Raw genomic sequence first — 15,106 nt, 5'->3', positions numbered from 1 at the left:
CACTGTTGTTTATCACAGCGATTGATTCTTATTTTTTGTCACGAATTTATCACAACCATTTAAGTCACGAAAAGTTTCGTTTTCACCTGCGAATTCTTCATCACTCTGGTTAAAGTGTTAAACCAAAAAGTGCGCATAATAAAATAGACATGGGCATTCGGAGTCCCAATCGGGTTTCGGTTTTATCCATTCGGGTTTCGGTTTTTCGGGTTTATCAAAATCAATCCCATTCGGGTTATATAAAAGTTCGGTTCGGGACCGGTTCGGGTTCTATCGGGTTCGGGTCGGGGTTAGTAAATCTTCAAAGAACCGGTATAACCCATTGTACTTTCGGGTTCGGGTCCCAATCGGTTCTTCGGTTTAATAATACCTGATTTGTACCTATTTTGTAACTAAAACATAAATGAAATCGGTTCTTCAGATTTAAAATACATGATTTGTACATATTTTAATAGCCAAAACATAAGTAAAATCGATTTAAAAAAAAAAAAAAACATCAAACGTGATTATTCAAAATCAAGCGAAAGATAAATATAGTTAGTGATAGAAAGAAAACCAGATAAATGAAATCATAAAACAAAAAATAAGTTCTCATGAAATGAGAAACATTATTCAATAAAAACAAAACCAAAATCTAAAAACTTCAGGCATCAACCGCCACATTCCACAATCAACCTTCATGTAACATATAATTATTTTAGAAGTTCAATAATATCTTAAAGTATTTTGGATACATATTAATAATTAAGATCATATTTGGTAGAAGTTCTTTTTGTAATTTTAAATGTTTCGGGTTCTATCGGATATCCATTTAGGTCCGGGTTCGGTTCGGATAATACTCATAACCCAAAATACCAAAAAACAGGATCCATTCGGTATTTATGTCGGGTTCGGATCGGTTCGGATTCATTTTTATCGGATCGGGTTCGGTTCGGATTTTCGGGTTCGGTTTATTTGCCCAGCCCTATAATAAAACGAAAGTAAAGGTAATAATATATTATATATATGTTGATAAAAAAAAGTTGTATAAAGGTATATATATAATTCTCGTTTTGAAGATTTTTTTTTTCATTATTGACGATCCCTTTTTTCTTTTAAAAATGGATTCCCATATTAAATCTTGATCAATGTATCTTATATATTAAAACAGAAGTCACAACCTTAATTCATGTGTGATTTTTTTTAAAAAATAGACCTAATGGACCTATTCATAGAAATTCATACTACATTTTAATTCAGACTAATAATAAATATAATTTTTAAAATATTTTAATCATAATATCTTTTGATATTTTTTCATTTTAAATATAAATTTTAAAATTCTAACAAATCTGTTTAAAAAGACTTTTACAAGATCTTCATTTTCGAAATTATATTTAAATATTTTCAATCATTTTGAAATTAGTTTAAAATATTATTATACACTAATATATTCAGTTATATAAAGTGAAAAAAATATAATATTTTATTTATTATATAATCATAATCAATCATATTAAAATAAAATTATTATATTGAGCTAAATATAATAAAATTGTATTAAATTTATATATTTATATATTTTATTTTCGTAATTATAAAATATTTATGTTCAAAAATAAAATCTAATATGTTGGTAAGATGGGTTAACATTATCAAACTATATAATACATGTATAAAAATTAACATGTATTTCTTTAAAGTTAATAATATAAAATCTTTGTAACTACTTTAATCATAATATATTTTCATTTTAAATATAATATATATTTATATATTATATTTTAAAATTCTAATAAATCTGTGTAAAAATATTTAAACAATAACTTAATGTATTTTAAGTTATCGTTTAGAAATGAAAATAAATAAATTATATCCTATTTTATCTACTTTTATAGTCATGATCATGTTAAAATATAATTACTATACTAAAATAAATATGATAAAATTATATTCAATTGATTAATTTATAAATTTTATTTTCATAAATATAAACTATTTATTTAAAATATAATATGATGATAGAACAACTTAAAATTAACAAACTATATAATACAAGTCTAAAAATTAACATATCTTACACTTTTATATATACAATAATAAATTATCTAAAATGAATAAGCATAAAAATATTGGTAAAAAGAAATCCAGTTTTGAAACACGGGTCAAAATTTAGCATAAATTAGATACAAAATATTTTTTAAATATATTTTCTCATTAATATATTAATTTGCTTAATAACTAAATGCAAATACAATAAGATAAATATATAATAAGAAGTGGCAAATACATAAGGTTTAAACAATTAATTAATTATAATATGTAAATTATAAAATTATTGTATTTGAAATAGTTATATAAATATTTAAGTATATGATTAACATTAAAAATATATACCAATTATGTTCTAAAACAATAATTTATGTATAGAAAAGTGAAAACAAACATCCGTGCGGTTGCACGGGTCAAAATATAGTTTGATAATTAAAAAAAATGAATTATTTACACAACTAAATAATTATATTTATGTTTGTTTTTCACAACAAAGATCCACATAATATTCTACTCAACTAGCTATAATGCATAAAAAAGATTTTTGTCCAAGGGTCCTATAGTTTTAAGCTGGCACTGAATACACTAATGCATATCTTTTGTAATAACTACTGTATCTTCACATTTTTGGTAAAAACATTATTACTCTTGGTCAAATCTATCCATTTGTACTTAATATGGTTATAAAGAATGAATGTGTATATGAAATGCTATTCACTCATCACATCAGAAAATAATCAAATACAAAAAGAATGATAACAAATTTAATAAAGGTAGTATAGTTTATTAATCAATTCTTGTGAGCTTCAACAGTTCATTTCTTAAAATAATAAGAAAAAAAAGAGGGATCTAAATAAAGTTTTATCTATAGAAAGCATCATTAAATCATCTATCATACAGATATCTCAATTATATTGTGCAGATATCTATTTAGGTAAGACCTTGTTTGAAACGATTTGTATACTATGAAAGAACTAACATTGTAATATCCCTAAACTGTTTAACAGCGAAAAGAATTTAAGATGTATGATTGTTTCAGTAACTTTTTGTCTTAAACAGTTACCCGTTTAGTTATCAGATTCTTTCTATCTATTTTTTTTTTCTTTCAATTTCTGCGGAGATCAGAAGGTCAGGTGCGTGTGCCAATAAGCTATTGAGCACATCATGTCCGAGAAGAGCTGGCAACCGACAGAGATGCTGGTTGTCTACAGATGAATTGATGAAGCCCACTTTGACGGACACCGGTTCTGAAATCACCGATACTTAATAATTTCAAGTTCAAGAGATCATCTGCAACTACACCAACAGTATCATTTACTAATCAGTTATCCCATAAAATAATTCTGTCGTACATACCAAATATATTTATTTATGTGCGTCGTACGAGTTGTGTAATTATAGTTTAATCACCCACTGAATAGACAATTTAAATTCAAAAGAAGAAGTTTCATATCATCAAATGAGCCTTGTCGATCCCATTGGAACTTATTCTTTCCCCTCCCAGAATTATTGCACTTATTTTATTGTTGATATATTTTGGTCTTCTTCTTTGGATTTTAAAGTTTTTACCAAAAGAAGAAAGAAATAACGTAATGCTACTAGTGAGCCAGGTGGACTAGGTTTATAGACCACTGGTAGGCAAAAGATAAAAATTGTAGAATTAATTAAAAAAGGGCATTATCAACAACACATATCAAGCATAAAGAAAATATAATTTTGTGGTTCTCTCTCTCATCATAAATCTAGGGTTTCTTAAGAAGTTCCCAGCAATCTGTATCACACCATTTTCCCCAAATCTATTCTTTTCTATCTCTCTCCACAAACACATACAGATATATATACAAATAGAGAACCACTCATCAATCCAAGATCATAGAACATACAAAGAGGGTATTCTCGAAATCCATCTTCAGTTTTTATTGATCTATGTTTTTCAATTTATACCAAATAAATTGTTTCCTTTTTTTTTCTTCTAAAAGTCAAATCAAAGAGTTTCTTCTTTTCTAGTTCTACTTATTATTGATGAATAAATTATATTATTCTATGTCTAATCAATGTAATCATAGTTTCAATTTCTTGATGCTATTCGCTTTATTTAGCTAAATAAATTATTTTCTTTTGTTTGACGTAATTAAATCAGACGATTTAGATCTTAGGCTTTGATAAGAAAGTGAATAATGGTGAGGGGAAAGACTGAGATCAAGAGGATAGAGAACGCAACGAGCAGGCAAGTGACTTTCTCCAAGAGAAGAAATGGACTTTTAAAGAAAGCTTTCGAGTTATCTGTCCTTTGTGATGCTGAAGTTGGTTTGATCATCTTCTCTCCAAGATCCAAACTCTATGAGTTCTCTAGCTCTAGGTACATACATGTCTCTCTTATCCACTCTTTGTTTTTCCATCTACTTGTGCTAAAAATATCGATTTCTCGATTTGGGGCTAACCTGGTCCAGTTTTCACGGTAACTCGTAGATTCGATGGATTATATTTGGTTATGTGATTATCAAAGTCGTCGTGATAGAGAGTGATTCAATGGTGATTTTTGTTTATAGAAAAGTAGATCGGAGTACTTTTATAGGATAGATCCCTTGTAGTAATCAGATTTACATGGCACTGCAACCTATGTATGTATATGTGTACATGGCATTTGCTGTAGATGAGTTGATCATTCTGACTTTCTCTCTCTCTAATGAGATCTTTTTGATGATCTGATACTTGATTTTTATCCATTTATAACAACGAAAAGTCAAATGCTAACTATCTACATATATATGATATATCTAGTTAGTTTTATTATGTGGCAATATAGATATGAATTTGAGCATAGAGTCCTTTAATTACTCGAATAAGGTCTATCTGCGTTATCAGAATGCTCATGAATTAGGCAAAATAGCCATGTTAGGAAGTAACGTTCCATATGTAGACATGTGTACTATGTGTCTCTCTACATATGTATGCATACAAGTGTGTGTCTGCGAGTATGGTTTTATCAATGTTTTTATATAGTTAACTATATATATGTTTGTGTGTGAACAAACGTTCGAAATTTTGAATTACTCATTTATGTGTGAGCGCCTGAGCGGACATGTCTAAGATGGTGAGCACATGATATAAAACGTTTGTACTTTGATATATACTCCCTCCGTTTTTTATTATAAGTCGTTTTGAAGCTATGCACATAGATTAAGAAAATCATTAATTTCTTATATTTTCGAAACAAAAACATCATTAATTATTTACCTAACCACAATTTAACCAATAGAAAAATAGAAGATATATTATCATTGGTCAGACAACATTAATTACTAATAAATGTTACATAAAAAACCGAAAACGACATATAATTTGAAACAAAAAAGTTTCTCTAAAACGACTTATATTAAAAAAACGGAGGGAGTATATATCTGCAAGTCTACATGCTTCTTTTGTATGTGTGTATATGGATGTATTATGTATGTATAAATATGTAAAAATGTGGCAACAATGATGCATTTATCTTCACTTTCACCCACACACGTTTACTTAAGCAATGGCAGTGAAGGAGTCAGCCCATATGTAGATCAGAATTATATTCATCCTTCTTTTCTCTTTTTTTATTCGCTTAGTTATAGTTAAGTGGATTAAACATAGAGTTACAGTAAAACGATTAGGCATTTCAACAATCTACGTGTATTTAAATGTCTTTTGAGCAAAACCAAGAGAGGTTAGTCACAATTAACTAGGCATTCTTAACCACATAATCATAGTTGTTATTTAATGAAGTGTTTAATGATTTTTAAAGGGTAAGTATTAATTTCAGTATTTGTCTGAGCATGTCCATGTGCATCTATATTTACATCTACCCGTCTCTGTATGAATGCGTATTAGTGTATGATGTTGGATGGATCATAAGTCGTAAGTAGAATGTTGTTGTGGTTTTTACTATCTTATTCATTTCGAAGTAAACATAAACAAATATTCCGTTTTCAGTATTTAATCAGTTAAGAATATTCCCTCCGTTTTCGTAAGGAGAGAAAGAATTTTCAGAATTTTTTTTACAAAGCTAGATTATTAATTGATATTAATAAGTTGCAAATCGTTTAAAATATTATAAACATATTTAATTGGTTAATAGTATTGGATAATTATTAGAAAGTTAAGATTAAATATATATATAAATTTAATTATAAATATTTATTATATTTTAATATATTTAAAGCTATAAAATTCACCGTTTAGGAAGGGAAGCAGTATATAAACGATATAATCCTAATAATTTGGGAACAATGAAATTAAGAATCGTGGTTTTTCCCCTCGTCATGTCCTATATCTATGTGGAATCTTAATTATCTAATAAAGTTCTTTTATATAGAGATCAGTTTTAGGGTGTAAATTATATACAAAATCTGTTTTCATAAAGTTATATATTATTATTATTGAGCTCGTTTAATATTTCATTTATCTCTTTGTGAGGATACAAAATGAATTAATATTTTAAAAGATATTTCAACAATATAGCGTGTTAAATATAAAAATAATTGAAAAATTACACTATTTATTGTAATAAGTCACATACTTTCCGTTTACTTAATTTCAACCATATCCATTTTCATCTACATAATTATCTCTTCAATATAATCAACAGTGCCATATGGTTTAGTTACAATAGAAAAAGTGATCAGTTACATATAAATTCGCACCAATATTTTCTTCTTCTTTTCATTCACATATTTAGTCTTATCATTTTAAAATAATACTCCTTCTGTTCCTAAATATATGATGTTTAGAATAATTTTTATGTTCCAATATGTAGGATGTTCTCATATTTCTAGGTAGCTTTAAGTTTATCAAAAACTGTGTAACCAATCAAATTTAATAGTTCTATTTTATAATTAGTTGAATAGTTTTTAATTTAAAATTTTAATAGTACTTTTTAGATAAAAAAAACAACTTTCTTAATAAGTGTGTTTTATCTAAAAAATATTATATTTAGGAACAAAGGAAATAACGTATAGTAATTATGTTTGTTGGGAATTAAAGTCAAAAGGCTTACATTTTGATTCCACATTTGCGTTTCTTCGATTTGCATTTGACTATTTTTAGCATAGCAAAAACAATAGAACGATATCAGAAACGGGTCAAAGAAACTGGGATTAACCACACAAGAGAGAATAATTCTCAGGTAATCAGAACTCTATCTCAATTTTGATTTTAGTTATGACTGAAAACAAATCATCATTCGTATTTCGGGTTTTACATATTGTGGATGAATAACTTCTTCATACAAATTATTTGTGTGTTTATATGTTTGACCGACTAAACTACTTATTTTGCAGCAAGCAAGAGACGAAACATATGGTTTGACAAAAAAAATTGAGCAGCTAGATATATCTAAACGGTTTGTCATTCATAAACGTCTGAAAAAAAAATTACGTATAGATATGAATTAGAAGCTGTAACATCATGCGGCTGTTTATTAATTGCAGAAAATTGCTTGGGAAAGGTATTGATGCATGTTCTATTGAGGAGCTGCAACAGTTAGAGAATCAGTTGGAGCGAGGCTTGAGCAGGATAAGAGCCAAGAAGGTACTCTATTTTACATAAACACTGCATAATAGGACACTAGATATTCATTTAATATCAAAAATTAAAATATATGTTCTTGTATATGTACACCACTTATCATTTCCCTTGATAAATGCAATCAGGATTTAGTTTCTTTCAAATATCATCTTTACAATGAGATTAAGATATATTAAGTGTAGATAACATACTATATTTTTATGTTTTTGTAATAGGATAGAAGTTATATGTTTATGGTTTTGCATTTTCAATTACACATTAAATCAAAATTCAGTTTTCATCATTTTTATTACTATGCAGAAAAAGTTATATGGAACAATACGTGACGTTCTGTTAAACATATAACACGTAACATGCTATCTAAATTTAATCCCCTTTCTGTGGCATTCCATGCATGAGTATATCGTTGCTGCTTAAGTGCATGATTAATTTGCATGGCTTCACAAATGTATAAAGAGTAACGCCGCTACATCTAGTGTCGATATATTATTTATGTTTTAACTGAAGATTCATGAGAATGTACATGCGAAGGTCTATCTATTCTTTAAATTATGTTATACCATGTAAAATTTTGTTTACATATATTCGTAAATTCAATTATTTTTCAGTACCAATTACTCCGTGAAGAAATTGAGAAGCTGAAGGAAGAGGTAAACAAAATTCACCTTTACTTCTTTTTTTCTCGCTCTTTTCTAATGTATGTGTACATATCTTTATATAATTACATAAATTTATCATATTTTCAATACTTCAAGTGAGAAAATTTTTTTGCTCGTTGTCAAAATCTCAGGAGAGGAATCTCATTAAGGAAAATAAAGAACTGAAGGAGAAGGTACAAAAATTTTCCTTCAGTAGTAAATGCTATGGTAACCATGAACTATAGTATTTTCTGATTTAAGAGTTTTGGTGAATTGTGTAAATAAAAGTGGCGCGGAATGGGAGCAATAGTAGTAGCATCACCATCATCAACGTTATCATCAGCAGAAGTGAACACGGATAGCGTTGACAATATGGAAGTGGAGACTGGTTTGTTCATTGGACCTCCTGAACCAAGACAATCCAAGAAACTCCCTCTTTAACGTTAAGCCAAGTTTAAAAAAAGAAGAAGTTAAGCCTCACAACTTCAAAAGAATGTTATTTATGTTTTATATATTTTCGTCCAAAAAGTTGAGGTGTCAATAAGTTCTTAAACATAGTGTAGTATTTTGTTCTTATTCAATGGGTTGAGTTTCTAAAATTTCTATAAAAAACTGTTCTATCCCTTTTGGGTGTATTGGAAACTTAGAACATAGAACATATTAGCTTGAAGTATTTTGTTTATATGCATTTTTAATAAATACTGTTTACAATATATTAAAAAAACAATCTTTTTTTTCTACGTAATTAAGTAGAAATCATAAAATTCATAGGTAATATCGAAGAAAAATCACTTTACTTTTCGTAGTGTTTACGAGAATGGGACATCTTGCACACTCTGATTAAGGATTATACTGTCAATTAGGACATCTCCAACTCCACTCTATTTTTCACTCTAAAATAGAGTTTAGAGTAAAAATGCTCCAATGGTACTCTATTTTCCACTCTATAATAGAGTAAAAAATGGGTTTACTCTATATATAGAGTAAGTTGTTTTTTGTTTGTTCATCACTCTATTTTTCACTCTAAAATAGAGTACCATTGGAGTATATCACAACTCTATTATAGAGTTACTCTATTTTAGAGTAAAAAATAGAGTGAACCATTGGAGATGGTCTTAGATTCAATGGAAAAAAGAAAGTAAAAAAAAAAAAACAGATTCAAACACACAAAATAAGCATTCTTGATCAGTATCTTGCTTTTATTTCTCAAAAAAAAAATGCAGACCTTTAACTCAGCCATAAGAAAATCCAAAATTAAAAGATACAAGAGGTACTCCAATTTGGGAGAAATGTTTAGACAACTCCAAACCAACACATTACTCGAAAGATGGTTGCCATTGAAGGGTTTCTCCAGCAAACATTGGAATGATCTCTCCAAATGAGAAGGATAAGACCTCAGGAACCTTCCAAGGAGCTTTCTTCAGTGTAATCTTTGAAGAGTTTCTCGGGAGGCCATAGAAATCAGGTCCATTGAAGCTTGTGAAAGCTTCCAACTTGTCAAGCGCACCCGCCTGAATGTTCAAGAGGGTAAAAGATATGAACATTAAAGGAAACTCCAAACAGGGAAAAGTAAGAAACCGTTTGAAGTTACCTCATCAAAGACCTTGGCGTATAGAGACAAGGCAACAGGAGCGCTGTAAATACCAGCACATCCACATGATGATTCTTTTCTTCTCCGCTCATGTGGAGCACTATCTGTGCCGAGGAAGAACTTCTTGCTTCCACTAGTTACAGCTTTAACAATGGCTTCTCCTGTGGATATGAAGTAAAAGCACAGTGATCTTCAGAAAGCAGATATAGAAAATGGGAATCTGGATGATACCAGAGGGAAAGTGAAGAGCATACGGTGTATCTCTCTTTTGAGAACGGGAAGGCAGTAGTTGTGCGGTTGTAATCCACCTTGGAAAAGAGCGTTCCTGTTGAGAAGGAGATGCTGTGGTGTGACTGTGGCACCCACAAACCCTAGAAGCCAAGCCAACAAAAGGATGTGAGCATGGAAGATTAACAAAAAGACAAGAATGAATGAGAGGTGAGTTACAAAACCTTCTTTGCAAGATTCAACGAAGTTCACAGCATCCATGGTAGTGATGTGTTCCATCACTACTTTCAGCTGTGGAAGGCGTTGGATCAGAGGCTGCAGAACCGTCTCAATGAAGATTTTCTCGCGGTCAAAGACATCAATACTCGGATCTGTGACCTCTCCATGAACCTAACCAAATAAACATTCCTTAGACAAGAAAGTAAAAAAAAGACAAAAAAAAGTCTAATCTGCTGCGTGATTCATTTACCAGCAAAGGCATGTTTTGTTTGACCATTTCTTCTAGTACTGGCAAGCATTTTCCAAACAGGTCTGTGACACCATCTTGAGAGTTGGTTGTGGCTCCGGCAGGGTACAGCTTCACCGCATAAACCACACCACTCTCCCCTAAAAAACGAGATTATATTATACATAAACTACAATCTCAGTTTGAAAGATGAAAAATGAATCTGACTATGATGAAGAAACAAAGGGGCAAGTACTTACTGGCAAGCTTGATCTCATCAGGATGGGTTTTGTCAGTCAAATAAAGAGTCATTAGTGGATCAAAGCTGCTCCCAACTGGCAAAGCTTTCATAATAGATTCACGGTAGTTAATGGCAGCTGCAGTGGAGGTCACAGGGGGCTTCAGATTCGGCATCACAATCGCTCTCCTAAAATGACTCGCACTACACGCATGTACACACAACCCATTTCTCATCAGACAAAACACAAGCAGGTATGTAAGAAACACACACACAACCACTCCATTGATATGCATGTAAATTGTAGGTAGTTATATTAATATAACCTGTGGGGAACAACAGCCTGAAGAAGATCGCCGTCACGGAGATGAAGATGCCAATCATCAGGTTGAGTGATTGTGAGTTCCATCCTTACTCCTCCCGGCTTCACTTTCTTACAAGATCTGTCAAGCTTCAGTTTTTGAGATCCAAACCCCTAGTCAAAGGAATAAATATTACGTTTTATCACATTAACTCTCCATGGAAAACGAGATAATTAAATAAAATATAAACTGGGCCACATCACATGGATTGAATAAGTCGAAGGTAAACAAAAAAAAAAGACTCAAGGGTTGAGGAGGCACGGTACATACAACAACACTACAAGGAGAAACCAAAGTCTTGATCATCATCAAGGCTTTGCAAGATTCACCTGTATTGTCATGACATATGAAGACAGAAAAAACAACATAGAAGCTCTGTTCAATATCTGACTGAAGCCCACAACAACATTTCAAAAGCATTCAATATCTGACGGAAGCACACAACAGTTTCTAAAGTTCACTCAGACATTTCGTCGAACAACTGATCTGCAATATATGTTAAAGCTTAGTTTATTATATTTAAAAAAAAATGTTAAACGTTACCGACTTAGACCAGAGATAGTTTGAAATAAAAAAACGTCGGTGAAGGAGAAGTCGACGGTGGTGACTGGAAGAAAACGTCGGCAACGAAGATCCGACAATAGACGTGAGAAAGTAATATATACCAGCAAATGTAGTTTTTAAAAATAACTAGGGGCATAATTGTAAAAAAGCCAAGTTTAGTAAACAAGAGTTATATCTCTTTCAGACCAAAGCAGCACTTTCAAGTTTGAACAAAGAACGGCCTTTCTCCTCTCTAACGTCAGTCAAAACACAGAGGATTGCTCAGCTTGTGTCAAGACCACTTCAGATGGACTTTTATCAATAACTGTCCGAACAACAAAGGAGCTTTTTCACTGGTCAGGTGGTGAAATAACTCTTTTGTTGTGTTCGTTACTAGAACCATTCTTTATTTGGCTCAGCCTCTATGGACCCGCTTCGGTTCTTCACAACGTCACAGAACATATCAGGTGTCGAATTTGGGAAAAATTAATGCGTTAGTATTGGTGAACATGTAGCAGCTTCATCCAAGTACTATGAAGCTGAGATTAGACCCTTTGTCAAGCACGAATGCTGGAGACAGGATGATGATCTACACCGAGACTGCAATGTGCTTCTCATACTGTTTAAAATAGCGATGGAGATTATCAAGAAATCAAAAGACTTGATAGATTTTGATATCTAAATTCTGAACCGAGTAAACCAATTAAAATAGATTAAACCGGAAAGACTTGGTTCGGCTCGACAGGTTCATAAATAAGGTTCGGTTAGAGCCGAATCAGTCGGTGTTTATCGCAAGGAGATGATGGCTAACAAGACTGTCAAAGCCACTTGTTAGCCCCACCATGACGCCACATTGGGCAGCTCATTCAAAGATTTAGATAACACGTGGCACTCTCCTATGCTCCAAAAATTTCCAAAAGAGAGAGAGAGAGAGTCTCTCATAAGATTTGGGCAAGCAAGTGTGAAACGTAAAGCAAACACCATTTAACACACACAAGACAAGAACCAACCCAATACGCATCATCAGAAGAAGAACCCTAAATTCCAGGAAGAGAGAAGATAAATATCTCAAGCTTCAAGCAATCGTTAAAGTTCCAAGCTTTCGATATCGATCTATCTGGTTTCCAAAGCCTCGCTAAAGGGTCTCTCTGTCTTATTCTGAAAAAAAATTGAAGCTTGATTTGGTTCGAGAGAGAGAAAGAGAGAGAGAAGATATGAATAGTTTGTCAGCGAACATGTTGTTACCGACAAGGCTGAAACCAGCTTATTCAGACAAACGGGGTAATAGTACGAACTCTCTCCCCGTCTCCAATACAAGATCCAAGAGGAAGAACCAATCAGTTGTTCCTGTAAGGCTTCTTTTAATCAATTCTTTTGTCTCTTTATTTGATTTATTCTTGGAATTACTTGAAATTGTTTTGTTTTGGATTCAAGGAATTTGAGAATCTACAAATGATTCATTAAATCAAAGAAAATATCATATCTTGAAGGTTTTTTCTTATAATTTGGTTGCAGATGGCAAGATTGTTTGGACCGGCGATTTTCGAATCATCCAAGTTGAAAGTATTGTTTCTAGGTGTTGATGACAAGAAGCATCCACCAACGCTTCCAAGGACTTACACTCTCACTCACAGTGACATTACAGCTAAACTAACTTTAGCTATTTCTCACTCCATTAACAATTCTCAGGTATTTGTATTTTATGCTACAATGGTTTTAGTAATGTAGAGGCTGATATGTTGGATACAGTTGCAAGGATGGGCAAATAGGCTATACAGAGATGAAGTGGTAGCAGAATGGAAGAAAGTCAAAGGGGACATGTCTCTTCACGTCCACTGTCACATTAGCGGAGGCCATTTCCTCTTAGATCTCTTCCCAAAGCTTAGATACTACATCTTTTCCAAAGAACTACCTGTTGTAAGTAAAAATAAAGTAATATTTATTTGTTTCTTGGTTTCATTACAAAATGTTGATTGTTTATTTTGATATATGTATCAGGTGTTGAAGGCTATTGTTCATGGAGACGGCAACTTGTTGAACAACTATCCCGATTTACAAGAAGCTCTTGTTTGGGTTTATTTCCATTCTAATGCCGATGAGTTCAACAGAGTCGAGTGTTGGGGTCCGCTTTGGGAAGCTACTTCGTCTGATGGTCACAGGACTCAGACTCTTCCTGAAACTCGGTGCAAGGATGAATGCAGTTGTTGTTTCCCGCAGGTTAGCTCGATTCCGTGGTCTCATAGTCTTAGTAACGAAGGTGTTGGTGGCTACTCTGGGACTCAATCCGAGGGAATGTCTACTCCTAATCCGGAGAAACTCTAATGATTCAACGGACATAATACAAGTCTTTTGTATATGGAAACCTTTTGGTAGATCTAATATTAGTCTGGTTTGGTGTACATAATGTGGTATAGGAAAGTAACGATTATTTGTATATGTTTAATAGTATTAAATTAAGTTAAACATGTTTAATATTATGTGTCTATTATTTGTATATGTTAAACATGTTTAATATTATGTGTCTGCTCTTGTAATGAAGTCAAAGAAGTTGGTTTGTATAGACCGTGACGTAGATACTAAAAAACTATAGTATTAAAGTATGAATAGTCGTATATTTAGTAGGACGTAATGCACCGATGTAACACGTGAAACCAAAGGAGAAACGTGAAGGTAAAGAGATTCAGAGTGACGGCAAAAGACTTGTGTGCTGGTCTACGATACAAAGCGTACCGGCCACTCCTTGCTTCTAATGATTCCAAATCATTCTTTTGGATCTATTTGTTATCTTTCCTCACAATCTTCTTCTTTGGTTGTTAAACCAAACAAAGATGACTTTGTATATCCGACTTCATTCGTCAGATTTTAGAAGTTATAAACAATCAAGGATTTTATATAAAAAGTTTTAGAATGTATGAGACTTTTTGACTTGTCTCTGTCCATGGGGTGCATGCATATTGGGCAAGAGAGCAGAGAAGTAATATATGGAGAATAGGGCGACGAATTATTGCATCTATAATTAATGGACTCATTATAAAAATGGTTTGTTCGTAAGTAAATTTGAACAACAAATTTTTTATATATGATGACGAATAAAAAGAAAAATTTGAATAAAGATATACAATTTGAAAATTTTGTGACAAACCCAGATGGTCGTATTATATCAAAATGGTTATCTTTTTGCATCCGTTTGGAAAGGGGTGGGCACTTCGGTTATTTTATCGGTTCGGTTCGGTTTGGTTAGTTCGGTTCTAGAATTTTTCCAGCTGAAGTAAACCATAGTTAGTTTGGTTTGGATTGATTTCGGTTCAGTTATGTTCGGTTCGGTTTATATTCGGTTCGGTTTGTATTCGATTCAGTTTGTATTTCGGTTCGATTCGGTTTAATCAGATTTCTCTTAGTTTATTTATTGTACAAGAAATCATGTTTTAATACATAAATGTATGATTGTCATGAAATAATCGCGTTGGTCAT

At 31.8% G+C, this 15,106-nt stretch overlaps 3 protein-coding genes across 6 annotated transcripts; 2 read left to right on the top strand and 1 right to left on the bottom strand.

Annotated features, from left to right (window-relative positions):
• The first annotated feature begins 3,304 nt into the window (after positions 1–3,304).
• Positions 3,305–8,901, top strand: LOC111214287 (agamous-like MADS-box protein AGL19). Its single transcript, XM_022716857.2, has 8 exons — positions 3,305–3,921; positions 4,172–4,390; positions 7,111–7,189; positions 7,344–7,405; positions 7,494–7,593; positions 8,199–8,240; positions 8,381–8,422; positions 8,517–8,901. The coding sequence occupies exons 2-8, from the start codon at positions 4,209–4,211 to the stop codon at positions 8,667–8,669; spliced, it is 660 nt and encodes a 219-aa protein (XP_022572578.2). The 5' UTR covers positions 3,305–3,921; positions 4,172–4,208; the 3' UTR covers positions 8,670–8,901.
• A 501-nt stretch (positions 8,902–9,402) lies between these two features.
• Positions 9,403–11,788, bottom strand: LOC111214286 (dihydroorotase, mitochondrial). 4 transcript variants are annotated; one of them, XM_048762756.1, is made up of 9 exons: positions 11,636–11,788; positions 11,363–11,421; positions 11,057–11,205; positions 10,753–10,934; positions 10,517–10,653; positions 10,272–10,437; positions 10,074–10,190; positions 9,820–9,980; positions 9,403–9,739 (listed from the first exon to the last, which is right to left on the bottom strand). In XM_048762756.1, exons 2-9 carry the CDS (start codon positions 11,399–11,401, stop codon positions 9,545–9,547), a joined length of 1,146 nt encoding a protein of 381 aa, XP_048618713.1. In that variant the 5' UTR covers positions 11,402–11,421; positions 11,636–11,788; the 3' UTR covers positions 9,403–9,544. The 4 variants fall into 4 exon arrangements, with proteins under 4 accessions (XP_048618713.1, XP_048618719.1, XP_048618718.1 ...); XM_048762762.1 differs by having other exon boundaries at positions 11,640–11,770; XM_048762761.1 differs by lacking the exon at positions 11,363–11,421 and having other exon boundaries at positions 11,422–11,729.
• A 795-nt stretch (positions 11,789–12,583) lies between these two features.
• Positions 12,584–14,195, top strand: LOC111197916 (magnesium dechelatase SGR1, chloroplastic). The gene is made up of 4 exons (XM_022716856.2): positions 12,584–12,984; positions 13,151–13,324; positions 13,385–13,552; positions 13,634–14,195. The coding sequence occupies exons 1-4, from the start codon at positions 12,850–12,852 to the stop codon at positions 13,955–13,957; spliced, it is 801 nt and encodes a 266-aa protein (XP_022572577.2). The 5' UTR covers positions 12,584–12,849; the 3' UTR covers positions 13,958–14,195.
• Positions 14,196–15,106: the final 911 nt, after the last annotated feature.

Source organism: Brassica napus, chromosome A3 (assembly GCF_020379485.1).
Source record: "Brassica napus cultivar Da-Ae chromosome A3, Da-Ae, whole genome shotgun sequence".
In the NCBI taxonomy this organism is placed as follows: Eukaryota; Viridiplantae; Streptophyta; class Magnoliopsida; order Brassicales; family Brassicaceae; genus Brassica; species Brassica napus.
Note: the sequence above shows the minus strand (reverse complement) of the source record. Positions and strands in the feature narration are given on the sequence as shown.

Bases quoted from the DNA above. Each gene is read 5' to 3' on its own strand.
- LOC111214287 (XM_022716857.2), top strand. From the start codon at position 4,209: ATGGTGAGGGGAAAGACTGAGATCAAGAGGATAGAGAACGCAACGAGC. The intron at 7,190-7,343 runs GTAATCAGAACT...CTTATTTTGCAG, and splicing joins CAAGAGAGAATAATTCTCAG to CAAGCAAGAGACGAAACATA. The intron at 8,423-8,516 runs GTACAAAAATTT...TGTAAATAAAAG, and splicing joins ATAAAGAACTGAAGGAGAAG to TGGCGCGGAATGGGAGCAAT.
- LOC111197916 (XM_022716856.2), top strand. From the start codon at position 12,850: ATGAATAGTTTGTCAGCGAACATGTTGTTACCGACAAGGCTGAAACCA. The intron at 13,325-13,384 runs GTATTTGTATTT...TGTTGGATACAG, and splicing joins ACTCCATTAACAATTCTCAG to TTGCAAGGATGGGCAAATAG. The intron at 13,553-13,633 runs GTAAGTAAAAAT...TATATGTATCAG, and splicing joins TTTCCAAAGAACTACCTGTT to GTGTTGAAGGCTATTGTTCA.
- LOC111214286 (XM_048762750.1), bottom strand. From the start codon at position 11,512: ATGCTTTTGAAATGTTGTTGTGGGCTTCAGTCAGATATTGAACAGAGC. The intron at 10,654-10,752 runs GTAAGTACTTGC...CTCGTTTTTTAG, and splicing joins TGATGAGATCAAGCTTGCCA to GGGAGAGTGGTGTGGTTTAT. The intron at 10,191-10,271 runs GTTTTGTAACTC...CTTGGCTTCTAG, and splicing joins CGTTGAATCTTGCAAAGAAG to GGTTTGTGGGTGCCACAGTC.